The 21,016-nt window shown below is 48.7% G+C and overlaps 2 protein-coding genes across 3 annotated transcripts; both read left to right on the forward strand.

Moving 5' to 3' along the window:
- Positions 1-928: 928 nt before the first annotated feature.
- LOC111155823 (potassium voltage-gated channel subfamily E regulatory subunit 2) lies at positions 929-1,607 on the forward strand. The gene has a single exon (XM_022516240.1). The coding sequence runs from the start codon at positions 929-931 to the stop codon at positions 1,298-1,300; it is 372 nt and encodes a 123-aa protein (XP_022371948.1). The 3' UTR covers positions 1,301-1,607.
- A 3,856-nt stretch (positions 1,608-5,463) lies between these two features.
- Positions 5,464-15,761, forward strand: LOC111155714 (small integral membrane protein 11A). Of its 2 annotated transcripts, XM_022516042.1 has the most exons (5): positions 5,473-5,523; positions 8,488-8,570; positions 9,208-9,303; positions 13,371-13,548; positions 15,602-15,761. In XM_022516042.1, exons 3-4 carry the CDS (start codon positions 9,292-9,294, stop codon positions 13,533-13,535), a joined length of 177 nt encoding a protein of 58 aa, XP_022371750.1. In that variant the 5' UTR covers positions 5,473-5,523; positions 8,488-8,570; positions 9,208-9,291; the 3' UTR covers positions 13,536-13,548; positions 15,602-15,761. The 2 variants fall into 2 exon arrangements, with proteins under 2 accessions (XP_022371749.1, XP_022371750.1); XM_022516041.1 differs by lacking the exon at positions 8,488-8,570 and having other exon boundaries at positions 5,464-5,523.
- The last annotated feature ends 5,255 nt before the right edge of the window (positions 15,762-21,016 follow it).

A 21,016-nucleotide genomic window follows, 5' to 3' on the forward strand; every position in this document is an offset into this window, starting at 1 on the left:
TACATTCCTTCCACTTCTGTTCACACCTGTTTGCTCCATCAATGCACCATGTTCAGCTCCATTCTCTGAGCTCCCTTATTGCTTTGTTCATGCCTCTTAAAACTCTTTGTTACTTCTCCTTGCTATTTGTTTGCAGTTCTCCCATGACCCTGAGCTTCCACAGACAGAAATCCCATATTCATTAATCATCTCTGCATTTCCAGTGCCCCTCATGTGCCCGGCACATCCATTTATTCATTCAGCGTCCATTGTGTGTCTCTGATGTGTTGGGCTCTGTGCCCACATTAGCTGTCCCAAGGCAGGCAAAGAAGATATGCATCCTGTCCTCATGGAAAGGACAGTGGAGTAGGAAAGATGACACCCTAAGCCAATAATTACACACACACACCAGCAATATACACACATAATTAACACATATACATATATATAGTTTTATCCTCCATTAAATTTTCTTAAAGTAACTGATCATTGAATTTTTTAAAAGATTTTATTTATTTGACAGAGAGAGAGAGAGAGATAGATCACAAGTAGACAGAGAGGCAGGCAGAGGGAGAGGGGGAAGCAGGCTCCCTGCTCAGCAGGGAGCCCAATGTGGATCTCCATCCCAGGACCCTGAGACCATGACCTGAGCCGAAGGCAGAGGCTTAGCACACTGAGCCACCCAGCCACCCCCTCCATCAAATTTTTATGGTAAGGTAACCCGCATCTAAAAAATGCATCAATTTGCATGCGCAACGCTTAAAGAACAACAACACAACAACAACAAAATGCACTCAATCTATCAATCACCAGCTAGGTAAGAAGAAATATTACCTCTCCCTTTGTATTCCCCCTCACTTTATCCCCTAAAGTAGCCAAATGCAGAAAGAGTCAGTGTTCTCCACCTTGCTCATCTATTTTATCATTCAAATTGCAGCAGGAGGGAGCTATGCCTACTTTATCCAACCTGACACAGACCCTGGAAGATGTCTTCAAAAGGGTTTTTATTACTTATATGGACAACTGGCGCAGGAACACAACAGCTGAGCAAGAGGCCCTACAAGCCAAACTCGATGCTGAGAACTTCTACTATGTCATCCTGTACCTCATGGTGATGATCGGAATGTTCTCGTTCATCATCGTAGCGATCCTGGTGAGCACCGTGAAATCCAAGCGGCGGGAGCACTCCAACGACCCCTACCACCAGTACATCGTGGAAGACTGGCAAGAGAAGTACAAGAATCAAATCTTGAATCTAGAAGAATCAAAGACCACCTTCCACGAGAACGTGGGTGCAGCAGGGTTCAAAATGGGACCTTGAGAAACAGAATAGGCACAAAGCCAACACCTGATATCCGGGTCCGAAGAGATGCCCTGTCATGGAGCAAACTCAAGTTGTCATTGGTTAGGAGACACTCAGTTCCTTGCTTGCTGTGGAGAACTTTCACGGAGATCATGTGGCCGCTCAACCAAGATAGATGACATTTTACTCTTGGTGATTTATACTTGCTCATCGGAGCCATATTTTATGTGGAAGACCTCTTTTAAGTTCTGGGCAATGTTAATGGCCTTTTAATCAATGTCCACTGTGACAAATGTTGCCAAGTTAGTGAAAATAAAGTCAAATTTGAAGTGAAGGACCTGTGTGACGGCAGTGCTGATGCTGATGCGGGGTGGGGGGGACTAATAAATCACAAACCTTCTTTCTTACAAGACACGGCTTTGCATGTGACAAATTCACTTTATAAATAACCCAGCTGTATTATCCAGAAGCTGTGGTTCAAAACCACATCACTTGCTCGCTGGCTTGACATCAGAGTGTTTATTCATTAATTCAGGAATGCAGAGTCTGAAGTGATGAATGAACAGAATCACCAGGTTACTTTATGGGTATTGTTTTCCTGATATTTTGCTTATTTGGAAGACTGAAGACAGAACAAACATTTCACAAGGGCAAATCGTCCCCAACAGAGACATAGCATCTTTAAGAACTACCCAATACAACAGAAACCCATTTTTATTTTTCTTTTTTTCAAAAGATTTTATTTATTTATTTGACAGAGAGAGGGACCACAAGCAGGGTGAGTGGGAGAGGGAGAAGGAGGTTTCCTGCTTAGCAGGGAGCCTGATGCAGGGCTGGATTCCAGGACTCTGAGATCATGACCTGAGCCAAAGACAGATGCTTAACGGCTGAGCCACCCACACCCCAGAAACCTATTTTTAAATTAACACTTAAAGTTTTCCAGAAAACTAACTCTCCAAAGCTCTTGTTACTATAGAAAAAATAAGGAAAAGTTGTAACATTGCCTTATAAATAACATATTCTTTCAACTCCGTTTATCTTCTTCCATTTATAATTACTTATTTTCACTTATGTTTCAAGGGGTTGATGGTACAGAAAGTGAACTACCCGTGTCCGCTGAAAAGCTAGACAGTTCATTACATCCAGAGATTGCATTACAGATGCAATCCACAGATTAGGTGACTTCATCTGCTAATTAAATCAACCAATATTTAGCACCTGTCTACTCTACTTGGGCCACTGGCACAGACCCCAGGAGAGTGGAGATGAATGAGACTCCCTGAGCTGGAGTCAACCTACTCATTAGAGAAGGTCAGGTACAGAAACATCACGATGATAAAACATGACAGGTTATAAAGGAGATCAGCACAGAGTGGGCAGAACTGGAGCAGGGTTGGAAGGGCAGGCCTAAGTCTACACTGTCAGAGTTGCTGAGAGTAGGAAGTCGGAGCCAAGATAGATGTATGAAGTTGTGACTTTGTGCCCTCCCCACCCCCCGCCGCTTGGCTTTCTCCTCCGCCATCTACTCAGCCAAAACATAGAAATTGTAGGGCGCCTGGGTGGCTCAGTGGGTTAAAGCCTCTGCCTTCGGCTCGGGTCATGATCTCAGGTTCCTGGGATCGAGCCCCACATCGGGCTCTCTGCTCAGCCGGGAGCCAGCTTCCCTCTCTCTCTCTGCCTGCCTCTCTGCCTACTTGTGATCTCTCTCTCTCTCTCTGTCAAATAAATAAAATCTTAAAAAAAAAAAACACACCACAGAAATTGTGAGTAGGACCTCAAGTGTCAGGGTACTAAGACAAAATTCAAAAAAGAAGCCCTTTTTCAAGGCATGGTTGTAGGATGTCTCGCATTGACCCTAAGGATTCTATCTCCAGAGTGAGATATCTACAAGGTATCTGATTCCTAGTAACAAATCTGCAATTACGCCAACATAAGCCTTACATAGAATGTTACTGAAAGCCATTTATATTCCCAGAGCAGATGTGGCAAGAGTGGCCTCCTTTATCAGATCAGAAACCCAGAAATGCAACTGCACACAGAACATTTGTCCCAGTGTGCCCAGACTGGGCACCCCGTCTACAAAATCCTGGCTTTGGGTCTGGATCCAGGCAGAGATCCAAGCTTTCCACCACATGACCAAGACTATCTTCATCACTAACCTCTGGTCAGGCTCTTCTAGGCCCTCAAGGAGGCCTCAACCTTGGCTTACAAACAGTGCAGGCACTTGGCATAAATGATTTTGTCCCCCTCTCCACGCTAAGAGACTTGAACAAACTCTAGCATAGCTTCTAACAGCTCAAAGTCTCATCCCTAAGAGGACCCCAAACCCCTTTGGAGTGTCTGCCTGAGAAAACTCAACAAGCTTCCAGGAGAATTAACTCTTGGTTCCAGCCAAAGCCTAGAGAGAAGCAGATCAGCTCCCTGAATCCCCTCTAAGATCAGGCACTTTAGAAAACTTGGAATTATAAATCTTTTCTCTCCCTCTTTGGGATAGAAACCTTTTACCACCCAGAACTCTCTCCTCTCTGAAATGCCAGCATTCAAGGAGGTAACTCTCCCGACCGAGTCGGGGGACCTTGCTCTAACCTGCATCATTGCTTCTGGTCATAAAGACAGTCTCTATTTCAGATAAGTGCCTATTAACAAGATTAGAATGAGTAATCCCCTGGTTTTTGTAAATATCCACATCCCTGATTCTGCTCCACTGACTCTACCCCTCATTTTTTTTTTTAAATGCCCTGTTACCACTGCATAAATCAAAACAGACTAGGCCATCTTCTCTACTGCAGTAGTTATTGAATAAAGTCAAGTCTATGCTTAAGGCTTTCACTGGTGCCCGGCTTGATCTTTGACACAGGAAACCAAATGGAGGGAAAGAAATTTAGACTTTTCTAAGAAAGTACATTTTATGTATTCTAAGAAAGTAGTGTCAAGGTAGATGGTTATCAGCCAACTTTACTTTTGGGGGATGGGAGGAGTGGCCGATGTTTAGAAGCATGTTGGGTATACAGTTGTTGAAACCACTTGCCCCCGTCTGCCACTTCAGCACTGATTCCCCAAATTCCAGGCTGGCCACTTTTAACTGGGCAACTAAAGACCGCAGTTCAAACAACTAGCTGTGCTCCCCACCCCACCCCCCACCGGGTTTGCTTTTAGAGCTCCATCTGCTTGGATGACTGACTCCCTAAGATCTGAACCCCACTTCCTTCTTACAAGCAGAGTTCACAAGTGGGTGGAAAAAGAGCCCATGGTCGTTGCTGCCCTGATGGGAGTTTACATCCGCTACTGAGAGCCAGGTCCCAGCTGTGGCACTTGCCGGCTTTAAAACCCTGGGAAATCGCTTTAAAGTCTCAGCTCTCCGCTTCTTCATCTGTGCATTGGGTCTTTTACGTCCTTCTACAGGCTGGGGTGAGACTTCCGCGAGACCAGAGCCTCACAGCGCTCAGGACAACGCTCTTTGTTCCTTTCTACGGGAAAACGTCTCTGGTCGACGCAACTAAACCCTCCCCCCTCGGTTTGACCCTTCGTCTGCGTTCCTAACGTCGTGTATTTCATCACCGCAGAACGTCACAGTGGGATCTGGAGTCAGTCCGCCTGGGTTCGAATCTAGATTCTGTCCCTGCCAAGTCGCGCGTTTTCTGGCTCCAGCCACTTCCTCTCCCCTTGCCGGTTTCCTCGGTCCACAGAAAGAACTCCGTGGACATTCCCTGTCGTCACCCGGTCTTTGTTTGGGGTCCGGCTTGCGCCCTCCCGTGGGGCAGGGGCTGAGCGTGCCCAGACCCTACGCGCGTGCTGAGCCTTTGTTGAGGGAGTCTGGGAACCCAGGATGGGAGCAAGCGCTTTCCCAAAGGTAAATGCACGCATGTTGTCAGAGGACATGAACACCACGTCTGGAAACTTCTGGGGAGCCAAAGATACTCAGTCGCAGACAGCAGGGGACGCGAGAGCCCCAGCTCTCCGGCCGCCTTCTCCCCCAGCCCAGGTAAATTCAGAACTGTGGCCTGGACAGCCGCACCCGCCCGGGCCCATCGTGACCCTTGACCCCCGCGCAGTCTCCCAACGCCCGGCCCACAGCGGCTCACTGCGCCGGCGCGCTCAGCTCAGCATGGCTGAAAAGCAGCCCGGACCCACTGCGCCGGCGCGCGGTGCGGTGCATTTCGGGACCTGTAGTTTCCCCGTAGCATTGTGGGAGTTGCGGTTCCTGTGCAGTCCAGGCGCTGGAACCTACGCGGCCTGGAGCTGTAAGTGGGTGACGTCCGGTCAGCGGGATCCTGACCCGAAGCCCGACAGCTCTTTGAGGCGCTGGGGAGTGAGGTGGACGGCCCGCCGTTGGCCCGTTTTGTCCAGGATGTCCGCCAGCCGGCCCCCTGCCGCGCGGCGCCAGCTCTCCGGGTGGGGACCGGGAGGGGGAGGGCCGTCGCGGTCCCCACCCGCGGAGCGCCCCTGCCTGGCTCCGGAGTCCAGTCGCCGCGGAATCCGCCCGACCCGGCGCCGGGGGCGTAATGTTTAAGCTGGCAAGAGATCTGCGGGAGGCCGAGTTGTTCCGGCCAGAGAGTTTGGGCGGATGAGCGAATGCTGTGGACAGTCTGTTCTGTGGATGGGTGGGGGAAGCAACGGCCGCCCGTGGCCCCCATCTCCGGGTCTGAGCGGGATAGGTGTTCCCCAGGTGTCGGGGCGGAGGGGACCCTGGCCTGGTCCCCCGGTTACGGAGGAGCCGAGCTCCAGTGTCTCTGGCCCTGGGAATCCCAGGTGACCGAGGACAGGGGCTCAGTGGTCCACGGAGTGATACCCAAGGTTCACCCGAAACTAACTCTCTCCTCCCTGCACCTTCCAGCTTCCAAGGATGGGGGGAATAGTTGGGGTGACAAGGGTGGAGACTGGGAACGCGAACATATTCGGAACGTTCGGGCTGACATACTCAGCGGCTCCCAAGAGCGTAGACACGAAGAGACAGACGATCCTAGAGTTAGGTGTGCTTAGAAGAAAACGTAGATTGCGGACAATATGTTATCCATATTGCGTTCACTGACCTAACCCAAATAAGCGGAGAGCTTTTCTGGTTTTTAGGAGAAAACTGGCAAAGGAAAAAGGAGACTATTTTTCCAGTAAAGGAGACAGAACCGTTTCTGTCTGAGCCATTGTTATTTTTGAGATTTAAACTAGGTTTGTGGATAGTTCTAGGGAAAGTCTAAAAACTTCCTGCACTTCACAGCTTTTATATCTCAAAAGTGTCCCCATCTGACTGGCTTTTGCCATTCGGCCCTCAGATACCAGCTGTCTCCTGTGCGTGATTCTGCAGCAGGTGTGTGCTTATGGCTTGGAGCTAATAGCCTGCTGATATTTTTAGCTTTCTCAGTTGTTCTCATTTGCAAAAGTCCTGCTGGGGTGCTACAGAAATGGCTGAGTTGGAGTATGTTAGTGCAGGGGGGTGGGGAAACTTAGCATTTGGAGGCAGCAGGTAGGAACGAGCAGGATTGATCAACTGCCTTGTCTCCCATTCTCTCCCTGCCTCCCTTCCACTACCTTGTTTGCAGGTTGACTTTAAATATGTTTCTTTCTAAAGAGCTTGAATGTTCTCCCTCTCTGTATGAAGTTGTGGAGACTGCCAGTAAATTTTCATAGTCCGATTCTGTGGCATCCCATTTGACTTACGGATGCCAGAGTTGCAGAGTTGTTCTTTGGATTCTGGTTTTTAAAGTGAGAACATTTTGGTTCAGGGAGGTGAATGGCTTACCCCAGGTCACGTGCCTGCCAGGGGTGCCTGCCAGGGGTGCCACCTTGGTCCCTGCTGTCTTGCATCGACGGCATTTTGCCCTGCTTGGCCTCTTGTTTATGGTTCTTAAGCTTGGCATGTCCATTAGCAGAAAGAGAGAGATTTGTCATGACAGTAACGGTATTTATTTAATGTTTTCCGTGTGTTGAGCATGGTGCTCTGCTTTGTGTTTACAATCGGGCCTCCGAAGAATTCACAAATGAGGGACCTGAGGCTCAGAGAGGCCAAGTGACTTGTCCAAGGTCACCCCAGTCATAATCGTAGTCCTGTGTTGTTGTTGTTGTTTATTAAGTCAACACTTTTTTTTTTTTTTAATTTCCTTAAATAATCTGCACACCCAATGCAGAGCTCGAACTCACCACCTCAAGATCAAGAGTGGCATGCTTTACTGACTGAGCCAGCCAGGCGCCCCACTGGGTGTTCTTTTTAATTTATTTCCTCCTATAAGCTTTTTGGACCAATTTGTCATCCTTGACCTTGGGAATCAATATCTTACATTAATCCATTAATGTGTCTTATGTTAAGCCATTAATTCTTAGATTAATTCATGTAATTAATATATTAATTACATTAATAGGACCTCAGAAAATTAGGAACAGCTAAACTCACCTACGATATTTGTACCCAACTCAATTAGAGCAAGAGTTGTAAAAATAAAATTTACATAACCTTAAACGTTGTAAGCTACAATATGACTAATCCCCGAGATTATCCAAGATTCCTGAAAGTGAAAATTCTAGCAGTAGGTTATAACCTGTTAGGAACATATTTCTGTGGTGCAAGTCAGAATCTGCTGCTACTAGAAGATAAACAGGCCCTTAATCCATGAAGAGAATCACCGTTATCGCATTTAAACGGATTTATGGTGTACGTTCCTATCATTGACTTACCTGGCTTTGAAAGAAGTCATGGGGAAAACTGGGTTATCTTGTGCCAACCACCAGCCTGTTTTCCCGATACTATGACCTTGACTAGATGAGGTCTGAATTTTCTATATTTAGATGTTTTTGTAAGTAAAAGTTTTAGTAAAACACTTTTCTCTGAAGCCATTTTATTATCCCCATTCTAAAAGCCTGGGACATTGTCTTGTGCTTTTCTTAATTCTAAGTACGTGTCAAGACAAGCATCTCCATGGTTTTTGAATGCAAGGCTTTCTGCCCGCATCAGGATAAGACTCGAGAGTCACACCAGATGGGTTCAAATCCCAGTCCCCGTCTGACCCTGGACGCGTTCCGTTAACTTTGTCTCCTCGTTTCTGAAATGGAACCATAACCTCTACCTCCTAGGGCTGCATGAATTTATGCAGCTGATGTGCTCTCGTGCCGCCCCGCACTGTGAAGTGAAGCTATGATTCTGCTCTAAGCTGCCCAATTTCAGAAAAAATCAGGGCCCTGCGGCCCATCTAGTTGACACCCCCTTTCTTCATTGACAGATGGGACCAAGGCCCTGAGAGGGAAGTCACTTACCAGAGTGTGTAGGTTCTTCATGCAGAGCTCAAGTCTTCTGACTCTGGGGGTATGTGCCATATTCTAAAAATAGTGACATACAGGCTTGGAGCACATACTGTGCCCCGGCCGTGTCCCTGACCTGCCACTCCCTGCTTTGCCTTCCCCTAGGTCTCCCTCACAGCTGAGATGAAATTCTAGATAGGAATTGCTTTCAAAGGACAATTTTTCCCCCTATCATTTACTCCCCTTCAGATATTTTTTAAGAACCAAGATTTGCTTCATTAACACTCAGAGGACCTGAAAAACAGAAAGACACTCATCCACAACCCAGCTCTTGCTCAGGCCAGGAGGTGGGAGAAGTAGCTTTGGACTTGCACTGTTACATCTACAGATGAAAGGGATGGGAGAGTGTGTCCCCTTAGGAGCAGCACTGCCACCTCTGCTCCCGGGCTGTGCTCCCACCCCTGGCAGAGAACAGCCAGGGTGACGTTTCTGCTCACCAAGACCCAGGCCTGCGTCAGCCCTAAGCCAGGCCATCTGCTTTCCATCAGGCTCTGGGTTACATTGTTAGGGACACTGACCCCCCCTGTCTGCAGCCCTCACTCTTTTTGCTCAATGCACCCTTTCTCTCCATCAAAGAGGTCTTCCTATGGTGATCTGCTCCAGAAAACTGTGAGTGACCCTGTTCTTCTCTTTCCCACCAGAACAGCAAGACCTGCCCTTCGAGCTCCTCTCCTCATGTGCTTGTCCGAGGGGGCCTGCATTGACCCAGAGTGAATCCGCCCAACATGAACTGGAAGGTGAGAACAGTGTTCACCATTATGGCTTGGGTTTCTTCTTTCTCCTCCTTATAAAAATTCAGAATAACAGTTCTGTAGATACAGGTTGATTAAAAAGAAAAAAGTGGATTAAAGCAGGAATCCTAATAATACTTAATAGTTTAAGTTCAAACATATAAAAGTACATTTATTCCCCAGACTTTTGGGGGAAGGCGAGGCCCTTTCTTTGAGTGGGTATACAGACTTCACATCTGCCTCACTCGTCTTGCAAAAATCATGCCTTTAAAGTTTTCCTACAGTTTCACATTTTGGTTTCTTTAAAGTGGGTTCATATTTTAGGAAACAGTCTACATACAAGATATTTCCAGATTTTTATGTTCTTCCTAATCTTTTACATTTGTGTTGCCAACAGCACTTTTTTTTTCCAACCCAAATTTGAAAATGCATTGAAAGCATTCAATTTAGTTTTCATGGAAACAATTTCTTTCTTGTGTGATATAGCCATATTTCGTAAGTGTTGTATTTAGATAAATTATCCATTGTAACATCAAGTACAACTTCAACTAGTTGGGGAATAATCCCAGCTGTCCTCTGTAGCATAGACTCAGCCTCCAGGAGCACAGGTCCAAGGGCAGTCACACAGTAGCCTGCAAGCTGTGGGCCTTTAGTGGGCTGTGGGCAGCCGTCAGCAGGGCTCACAGAGGGAAAGGAGAGTCATCATGTTAAATCCCTAAAGTGCATGGGGTGCGGTAAAGGTTAAGAGAACAGCCACCAAAATATATTTTATCGTCAATTCTTTGGAAGTTTAAAATCCGGTAAAAATTGTGTTATCTCACCCTCCAGAGATAGTTACTATTAACAATTTTGGTGTGTTTTCTTCCAGTCTTTTTTCCATACGTGTAAGTGTAGTGTATATATTTTCAAACTTAACAATCTCATTGTATGTATTTTTTTTTTTCAATTATGAACATTTCCTAGTTCAGAACATCCACCAGCTTTCCATTGCAAGGCTTACTGGAAAGATCTGGAAGCAGGACCCGGGAACTGGGAGATAGAGAACCCCTCTCCTTCCTCAGCAACTTTAGGGAGGGGTTTCGGGGCCACGCAGGGAGACCATGGGGACTATTCTCCAGGACAAGCCTGGTTGAAGTTAACGGGCAGAGTGAGAGGAGCGCCTGGTTGGCTCGGTGGGTTAAGCCTCTGCCTTCAGCTCAGGTCGTGATCTCAGGGTCCTGGGATCGAGTCCCACGTCGGTCTCTCTGCTCAGCGGGGAGCCTGTTTCCCCTCTCTCTCAGCCTGCTTGTGATCTCTCTCTCACTCTGTCAAATAAAATTAAAAACAAAAAAAAAAAAAAGAAAAAAAGAGGCAGAGTGAGGGTTTCTTGAAGGGGTCGAAAATGTAGGAGTGTTTGTTGAGCATACACTGGGGTTCCAGAGCTCATAGCGGAACAGCTGGGAAGGAAAGCCGAGGCGGTGAGGGGGTCTGAGGGGAAGAGTGGGAAGCAGCATGCGGTGGGATTTATCGCAGGGCTTGTCCTGTCTGCGGTGACCACAATCCAATACAGTCACTGGTGCAAAGGGCCACGTCAGCAGGACTCAGAGCGTCATGCGTAATGCTCCAAGGCAGTGGCTCTCACACCTCAGTGCATCAGAACCAGCTGAGGACTTGTTAAAACACAAGCTGTGGGCCCACCCCCAGTTCCTGACCACTTAGGTCTGGGGTTAACACAGGTTGAAGGCAGGGCACAGAGAAGGCTTTTATTTTATTGATTTTCTTTTTTAAGTTTTTTTTTTTTAGAGAGCATGAACATGGGGGTGGGGGCAGGCAGAGGGAGAGGGAGGGAGGGAGAGAATCCCAAGCAGGCGCCACACCCAGCACAGAGCCCAGCTGGGGCCTCGATCCCACAGCCCGGAGATCACAACCTGAGCTGAAATCAGGACTCAGACGCTTAACTGACTGAGCCACCCAGGGGCCCCGGAAGGTCTGTGCTCTAAGCCGCTTATATTTGTCAGGAAAAAAGTTTCACTGCTGCAATTTTTTTAATCTTTCATGCTCTTACTAGAGTGATCTTTCTGAAGCATTTATGTTATATTTATTTTTTTCTCTTAAAATGACTTTGCGGTTGGAAACTATTATCCAGTTACACCATGTTCTTGTAATCTTATCCGTTTTAGTTAAATTCAGACGTTTTAAGTGTTCGGGTTCCTCCTTTTACTCTCTGGTACATTCCTGCTGTATCACATGGCAACCTTCCTCAAATATCCTTAAGTAACTGGCTAAATGATTTCAGAGGTAGTGATTCCGGTTGCCTTTGGGAAATTTCAGTAGCCAAGGCTTCATTTCTCTGTGTAATTTAGGTGTAAAACTGGGGAGGGCTGGGGAGAATGTGGGAGATGTTACAGCGTTGTGTAATGATGAAGAGAGTTCAGGCTTTGGAGCCGTCAGAGCACTTTTCCAGACTTTACACTTTCTCAGCGACACAATTAGGACAGTGTCCCTGTCTCCCGGGGATCCGATGAGAATCCCGGGGAAAATGTAGGGGAGTCGTTGAGAGCAGTAAGCTCCCAGTGGGCCTAACTGATGCTCGGCCTTCTGTGTGTGAAATCTGCGTGTAGGCCTCAGTCATCGAGAATTTTAATAAAACTGGACGAACACCTATGCACGTAATTTATGATTGTGTTAATTCCCGTTTCCTTGGAAATCAGGATGCAGGGGGAAGAAGGCTGGCGTAGAGGTTAGAACGTTTCATTCTGAGTCTGGCCTCCTCATGAATTATTCACTGTGGGACTCGGGTTAGCCTCTCCCCGCCACGAGGAGCTTCGCTTTCCTTGTTTGTGAAACCACGTGGGGACTAAGTCATCTGTGAAATTCCCCCCTGGGCCTCAAGCTCTGTGAGCATGTTGTTCCCAGCTGAAGTTTCCTCTGACCAGTCGAGTTAAAGTGTTACAAGCAGAGACAAACGTTCTTCCCGTGCCAGAAGTCATTGTATAGGAATTGCATAAGTGATGTTTGGAGATTTAATGATTACATTGGACTAAATCCTGCCTAGTCCTCTAGAATGGTGATCACTCAGAAAAAGCGTGCCTTTATTTGGGAAGGAATTTTTAATCACACTAAAAGCTCATCATTGTTATTCAGGTCCCATTACTCATGTTTCTGAAATGAGTATCGTGTTTGCCCAGAGATGCTATTGTGCTACCGAGATTATCGTAATAGTGTACCTTACTAGTACAGACAGTAATTCAAATCCATAGCTGTTCCCCGGGTATCATTTTAGCCCTTGGGCTAAAGCTTCCCTCCTACAGAAAATTACAGGAACAGTTAATAGGTAGCTAAGTTTTCATGTTCTGATTTTTTTTTTTTTTTTTGTAAGTAGGCTCCATGCCTGTTTGGAGCCCAGCATGGGGCTTGAACTTGTGACCCTGAGATCAAGACCTGAGCTGAGATCAAGAGGCAGATGCCTAACCGACTGAGCCCCCCCGGTGCCCCTTGTATTTTGAATTTTATTCTCTTTTTATGTTTACTTTACCTTCAAGTGCCGGAACTAATGAGTAGCCACAACCGAGAGGAAAGCGTAGCATGCCAAAGTTGGAGAATCCAGAAGGAAGGTCTGGTCCAGCCTCCCCTAAAGAGGCAGAAGCTCAGAAAGTCACGTGACTGGCACCGGTCACGTGGTCAGCCGGGGGCAGAGCAGAGCTGTCACCCAGGCCCCCAGCTCTGGCTCCTGGACCGTGGCGCTGCCTCAAGAGTAGAGGGCCTGGGGGACTGGCAAAGTGTGTGGTCCGGTTGTGAGAGACCAGAGTTATGTCCGCAGTCCATGGGCAGTTCTCTTGTGTAGCCAGCAGTGGGGGAGTGATGGGGGGCACAGTGGGGGAGTGATGGGGGGCACAGTGGGGGCAGAGGTGGACCTCGGCTGGCTGGTGCAGGGCCGGGGACCTTGCCTCTCCTGGACACTGGTGCGGCCCCAGCACCTCGCCTAGTGCCGGTTACATAAGAGGTGGACAGTAAAGGTTTGTTAGATGAAGGAATTCGAAAGAAACCTTTCTTATCAATCATGGAACATTAGAATGCTTGTTTTCTTCTCTAAGGTTCTGGAACACGTGCCCCTGCTACTGTATATCTTGGCAGCCAAAACCTTAATTCTCTGCCTGGCATTTGCCGGAGTCAAAATATACCAGAGGAAAAGGTTGGAAGCAAAACAGCAACAACTGGAAGCTGAGAAAAAGAAGCAGTTGGAGAAGAAGGAGAACTAAAGGGAAGTCAGAGGTACGAGGACTTGGCGCGTACAGAGTGTCCGGTGGGCTGGACTGGTCCCCAGATGAGGCAGTCGGAGAACCCCTCAGCCCTCGGGCTCCTCTGGTGTCTGAAGCAGAACGTCTGTGGAAGGCGAGGCGTGCAGACCCTGACCCTGTGCCCTGGTGCAGACCAGCCAGGCCACATGGCTCATTCTTCACACCTGCCTGAAGCCTGTGCTGTGGCACCCTTAGTCAGGGACCCTGGGGCTTAACCGTTCCTGGGTCACAGGACTCCTGAGAATTTCGTGAAAGCTGGGACCTTCTCCCAGCAGAAGGATGCGTGTTAGAATCACCCACCATTGTACAGAAAATGGCAGACAGACGGGGGTGCGGAGGAGGTGTGGTGGCCACAGGTCTTTTGAAACCCATGCCCTCACCTAAGATTAAGAAATCCTGCTGTATCTTCAGGATAAAGTCTGAGTTGTAGGAATGGCATCATAACCCCCACATGTGTCCTTCACCCAGGTCCCATCTGTCCCCTCTAGCGCCCCCTCCCCACACTCCGCAGGCCATTCTTCAGCCATGATAGACTTTCATGCCCCTCGGCCTTTGCCAGTTAGTCCCAGAGGGCCCTTCCTTGTAGCGTCTTCACCGGGCACGAAGTCTTACTCATCGTCGTGGACCCACAGGAGGCGCCCAGAACACGTTTGCTGAGCTTAAGTCCCCATTACAGGTTGAGCTTATGACGGTCATTCTCCCGCACTGATCTCATTTCTTCATGGATCAGGTTGAATTCTGTGCTTCTCTAAAAATTAGAAGATTCAAATATGGTGCCACGGCTTTCTTGATCAGTGATCCCCACACTTGGCTGATGATCAGAATTGGTAGAAGTGCAGATTTCCAGGCCCCAGCCCCTGGCTGGGTGCAAACGTCCTAGTGAGGGGACCCTGAGGCGGCCCCGTCTGCCGTCGCTCTGGGAGGCAGTGGGCCAGCGATCTCCAAAAGCCCTCTCTGCCCTGAGGTGCCACACTTCTGTCAGTGGGATTCCTGTGGAGGATTTCTACGTGTGTGGAGGGGAACAGCACACTAACGAGTACTCGTAGCAACACTTCTGCTGAACGACCCTTGTGGGGGCTAGCGTTTGCTCAGTGTTTCTTAGACGGTGGCAGTCCCCCTTCTGATGGCTCCGTGAGGCCTGTTCAGACGGAGAAAGGGCTGACACACTACTTAGTGAAGAGCAGGGTCAGAACTGAACCCAGGTCAGACCTGTGCCCCCTGGGCCTCACCCTGACCCGTCACCTTCCCAAACGTAGGGAATTCCACTGTGGCTGTCCGGTCCTTACCCCGGGCCGGGAACCCCTTCCTCTGTTGGCACCATGTGGGTCCTTGGCAGGCTGGAGGCTTCTACCAGGCCAAAGAAGTTTCTGTAAGGGACCCTTCCTTTTTTGGGAAAAGGTGTTTTACTGACTGAAACTGAAACTCTCAGGCACAAGGGAGAGCAAAATTAAAATGGGCAAGGGAGGCCGGGCCTCTGAAATGTTGCAGGTTGAAGTTCTGCCTGGGGCAGAGTCCTCCTTTTGTGTGTGAGACCGAGAAGAGGAAGGGAAAGGTGGGGCGTAGGGTGTAAATGCCTCTCCCCTCCCATAGGCATCCACCAAGGGCTCCAGGGAAAGCGGGGGGGGGGGGGGGGTTGGGGGCGGGGGTGGCAGCAGACCTGACCCTTCATTTTCCCTCCAGCCTCAAGCCTGGTTTTATTTTTTTAATTTATTTTTTTTTAATTTTTATTCATTTATTAATGTAGTAATACCCTCTAGTTCCACCCATGTCATCTTTTTTAAAATTTATTTTTATTTATTATTTTTTTAAATTTTTTATCTTTTTATTAAGGTATTATCGAGCCCAGTTTTAAAGAAGGGGGATTTTTAGATGGGCAGAAAATCAGGAGTTTGTGAAAATACATTCTTTAATAGATAGACTTCAGTAGTTTCTGCTGGCTAAGTTGAAATGGCCGAGCATGAGGGGTAATGCCAAGCAAGTAAAACATTGAGATGTTTCTTACTTGTCCTTTTGGTCTTCCTTTCTAGAATTTGCGTTTACATGTCAGCCTGAGTGGATTCTTCTGAGTGGCTGAGAAGATAGAGGAGACAATTACTGAATGATGTGTCAGAGGATAAACTCCCAACCTGTAGGGTTAACTTAAAATTATATGAACTTTTGGGGCACCTGGGTGGCTCAATGGGTTAAGCTTCTGCCTTCAGCTCAGGTCATGGTCTCAGGGTCCTGGGATCGAGCCCCGCATCAGGCTCTCTGCTTAGTGGAGAGCCTGCTTCTCCCCCCCATCCCCCCACTCTCTGCCTGCCTCTCTGCCTACTTGCGATCTCTCTGTCAAACAAATAAATAAAATCTTTAAAAAAAAATAATATGAACTTTTTTATGCTCTTAAAAGAACCTGTATTTTGTTTATTAAAATAAAATACCTTTGTAAAAAAGGGAGTGTCTGTCTCTGGAATTAGCCAGTCTTTTGGTCTCACACAGACACACACCCGCCATGTTGTGAGGGGGGCAGTTTTGCAAGCCCGCGCCCCTCCCAGCCCGTCCCAGCTCCGGGTGCCACGTCACAGGTGCTCTTGATGCAGGACTGGGCCTCAGGAGAAGTGGCACCTGCTCTAGGGGTGGAAGCCTCAGCCGCCTGTCCTCCCCAATCCTTCCCAGCCCTCTCCTCTGCTGCCCTCCCGCAGTCTCTTCTCTTGCCCACTTTCCGCCATATTTTCATTGTTGGGGTGGAGCGAAGCTGCACGCTCACTTCCCCAGGGAGCACTGGCGTCTCCGCTGAGCCAGGAGGCTCCTCGTGGGGCGGGCTACAGGGTGACACCCACTGGCCACCCTGGGTGGGAGTCTCGGAAGAACTCCTGTCACTGAGCCCTGTCGTGAGAGAGTGAGACGAGCAGGGATACTGTCCTCTCCCCGCGTTTGCCTGTTGGGATTTGCTGAGGAGAGATGAGTGGGGAGTTGAGCTAAGGAGACTTCCAGATATGAGAGAAGTGATACTAAGATTTTTTGACTCAGCACCTAACAGCCTGAGATCTCTATTAAAAGATTCATGTTGTCTCATTTCTGTTGATACCAGAGTGGGTGGGGGATGAGGAAGCAGGAACCAAAGCCGAACATACGGTGCAGTGTTTGCTCCGGTCCCTTTGCTGGTGGCCACGTGGGAAATTTGCATGAGTGTCCAATTGGCTCTTGACCCCCCTGGGTTTGAACTGCAGGGCTCTACTCATAAGCAGGCCTTTTTCCATAAAGACAGTACAGCACTGTACTGTGTTTTCCTTATGATTTTCTTAACATTTCTTCTCTAGCTTACTTTAAAAATATATCACATAATACATATACCAAATACATGTTTATCAGCTTTATGTTAGTTGGTAAGACTTCCAGTCAACAATGGGCTGTTAAGTTTTGGGGAGCCAAAAGTTAAAACACGTGGATTTTTTTTTTTAAAGGTTTTATTTATTAGAGAAATCAGAAGTAGACAGAGAGGCAGGCAGAGAGAAAAGGAGAATCAGGCTCCCCGCCAAACAGAGAGCCTGATGCGGGGCTCGATCCTAGGACCCTGAGATCATGACCTGAGCCGAAGGCAGAGGCTTAACCCACTGAGCCACCCAGGTGCCCCCCAAACATGTGGATTTTTGACTGCACAAGGCTTTGGCACCCCTAACCTCTGCGTTGTTGAAGGACCAACTGTATATTATTAACATGTCCTCCTCACTCTGGCCCAGGTTGGTGGAACTTTGAATTTTAAATGAGATGAACAAGGAATTCTCTCTCAGATTTTACTGTGATTTCTGATGCTCTTAATCACAATTTAGAAGGCAGTGTTTACATCTGTAGGTTGACCCAGCAAGCTGCTAATCCCCAGTCAGTGTGGCCTGGGTCTTGTAGCACGTGAACGGACACCAGAACGGAAGTGGAATGCCCTAGGATTTCTGCCCTCCAACCCCAATGCTTCCCTGACTTGCTCGGGTTGGGCTCAGAACTGACCCTGGGCCCAGGGCCAACCATCCTGCCTTTGTTAGGGAGCCCTGGTCAGCATGACCCATCACAGGCCCGCCCTGATCTAGGATGGTTCTTTCCCTTTCTGTGGATCTAGGGTGTTCCTGGTTCCCAGCATGCCTGGCAGCCACCCGACACCATATCCAGTCCTCCAACCCCAGACCTTCCCTCCCTTCCCTTCTGGACGCCTCAGAAACCCAAGGACGGGGGCTGTTGACTTTTCCTGGAGATTCTAAATACGCCCAAGCCCTAGATGGTCACGTTTATCTTAAACACAGGCGCTTTCCTAGGGGGACTTAAAACTCGGTTCTGGAATTTGTGGAACATGGGGTCATCTTGGAAAATTTGGTAGAGGGTGACCTAAGGATTGAACTTAAACCATTGACCACACTCTGGGGTTTTTGGTACAGTGTTGTTTTTGGCTCCCATCACCTTTCTTACACACTCCCTTCCACCACTAGGGGGAGATGAGGAGCTCCTCCTGGAGTTACTGCTCACAGTTCCACTGCACATGCCTGAAGTCAGTAGATTTATAGTTTGAGTTTAAAGAATTGGTTGGATGCCTGCACGCGTGGGCGAATGTAGGTGGATAGAGAGCTTGGGAAAGCCCACAACGGGGACTCCACGTGGACTGCCGCTAGACAGCCCCTCTCTGGACCATAGTCGTGAGCAAATCCCGAAGAAGGAGCCCGCCCCTGGGTATCTGAAAGATGTTTCAGGGAGCATCAGCTGCAATCTGGGTTCTCTGTCCACAGAGGAGCCCCAGGATCTCCTTACACAGATCCCCTTTAATCTTTAACTAGCCACACCCTAACACCTCTTTATTGGTTTCAAGCTGATGATATATTGAAATACCTTAGAGCTAGAGAGGTGTTCCTTATAAAGCTGCTCCAGCCTGAGAACTCACTGCGTGGTGGTCACAGCCCCACACGGGGAACGCCGCACATTAGGACGTTTTGTTCACAACGATGACCTTAGTCGCTAAGGAAAGGTTCAGCTGTGTTTACATACTCTGCTTCACGAGGCAGACACACAACGTATTTCAGAAACCGAAGAGTACAAACAAAAATTCCTGGGTGCTTTAGGAAGGGTTACCTCTCCCCAGACAGTGTCCAGATGATGGTCTCCAGGGAAACACAGCTGTCTGAATGACTCTGTCTGACGATTTCCAGATCTCTGGCCTTGACACCGGAGTCAATGACACAGGTGCTCCTTGCCATGCACTGTCCCATGTGGGTTGCCTGTGTGTCGGGGTGAAGCCGGGGGATGATGGAGAGATTCTGGAGGGAAAAGGGAACTGAGGACGGGTTCTCCAATGTGAGCACACATGAGTGGCCTTTTAAAATGCAGATTCCTGGGCTCGACCCCAGACCCACCCCAGGGATCTGTGCAGGGAACAGCCTCAGGGGATAGCAAGGGGGTGGTGATTGGACCTTCTCGTGAGCTTTAGACAGGGAGATGAGCCCCGGAAGCCAAGCCTGGGAGAGAGCATCCAGGGTAGGAAGATCCGGAGACAGCAAGGCAGCGTGACTCTCCCACCTGCTTTACCCCTGTTACCTCCACCGGCTGTCATTATCCCCTTCTCAGATAAGGAAACAGAGGCACGGAGGGGTTAATAGCCCCATCTGAGGCCCCCAGCTGGCCAGAGGCAGAGACAGGGGTCAGCCCCCTTCATTCCTGCACAGGGGAAGGGGAGGTGGGAAGGAGCTCTGGGTCTGTGTGGCTGTAGGTTGGCCAGTGCGCCTGGCGACAGTGTGAGCAACAAGGCGGGGACAGAGGCCAGGCTGTGGTGAGCGGCAGAGCAGGGAGGGTGCGAGGGAGTAGAAACGGGGCTGTTGGCATTGTTATTTCAAGCGTGTGTGTGTGTGTGTGTGTGTGTGTGTGTGTGTGTGTGTGTGTGTCTGGGGGTGTGTGTCTGGGGGTGTGTGTGTGTGCGCGCGCACGTGTGTGGTGTCTGCAAAGCCAGGAGAGAAAGGTTTCTGCACAATGTGTTCGTTACGAATAACTGGTTAGTTTTCAAATCACCAGCTCAGTATTTTCCCTGTGTTTCCAGATGTTTGGGACCCTCTCTAATGTATAGGTTGTGCTTTTTTTCAGATTCGCAGTTTGCCCCATCAGGTTAAATTTGGAGATATTTCCCCTGGAAACACAGAGCTGATAACTTGAAAACTGTGAGAGAAGTGTCATGTGATTCCCAACTTTGCAGCGAGCTGCAGGCCTGCCTGCAGGGAGGGGAGAGAGACCTTGGTAGCCATCGGGGAAGGCAGGATTGAAGGAAAGGCTTTTCTGGAAGGAGAAAGCTGGAGCATGATCAAGGCTGAAGGACACACAGAGGAAGGGTGACCTGCTGCAGGAGGAAGTGGGAGGGGGCATGGGGGACCATCTAGGGACCAGGTCCTGAAGGCCTTGGAAGCCATGACTCTGAATGTCTTGAGGGCCCGAGCTTATTTTCTTTGGTACCTCTTTCCCAGAAGGTGTTGGAATGTTGATGAGTGGATGATGGTAACACCAAAAGGAAGGGGAGCAGGGAATGTGGCCAAGACTGCCAGTTGCCTACCTCAGTATTCCTCCTCCTCTTCTCCCTACTAACAGAATCATGATTTTAGCTGCCCACATTGCATCCCCAAACAAAAGACTACATTTCCCAGCTTCCCTTGCAACTAAGTCTTGCCAATGAGATTCAAGTGGAAGTGTTATGTGGAACTTCCAGGAAGTCCCCTTAAAAAGGGGAGAAATGAACTCTTCTCCCTTCCTTTCTTCTTTGCTGCCTGGAGTGCTAATGCAATGGCTTGAACTCAGCAGCCATTTGGGACTATGAAGATGGGACCAGATTAGGACACTGGAGTAAAAAGAGGACTCTGAATTCCTGATGACCATTGATCCATCCTATTAGCCTTGAACTGCCCCTTTGGTGCTTCTTGATTGTAGCAGTGGAGGTGGGCTACCTTCTTAACTCGGTGGTTGGGTCTCCACTACTCACAGCTTGACCTAATCCTAACCAACCCATGAAGCCAGCTAGAGACAGGTGTGAGGACTCCTTGAGAAGAAGATGTGGCTTCTGGTTCTGGCCTTCCTATCACTACAGGTATGCATGCCCCTAGGTGAGTCAGTGACTGCCTGGACTTGCCTTCATTTATAAATGACCTCCATGATCATTGCCCTGCCTGTGTACAGGCTGATGGTCTAAACCGAATGAGGTCAAGTATGTACCAACAGTTTGTATGTATAAAACAATCACAAATGGAAGGAGCATGTACTGCCTGGGTAGGCAACTGAGCCCCACAACTGGCCAGGTGCAGCTCCTTCAACCCAGCAGAGCTTGGGTAGACAAGGTGGGATCCACTGGGCATCCGGCTCCATTTGCCCATTTACTTTTAGTTTCATTTTGGGACAGATCATTCCGACGCACCACCTACTTGGGAGACTCCATGTCCATGGAGAGGGAGTGA

Source organism: Enhydra lutris, unplaced genomic scaffold, assembly GCF_002288905.1.
Source record: "Enhydra lutris kenyoni isolate GAN:26980312 unplaced genomic scaffold, ASM228890v2 scaffoldscaffold43, whole genome shotgun sequence".
NCBI lineage: Eukaryota > Metazoa > Chordata > Mammalia > Carnivora > Mustelidae > Enhydra > Enhydra lutris.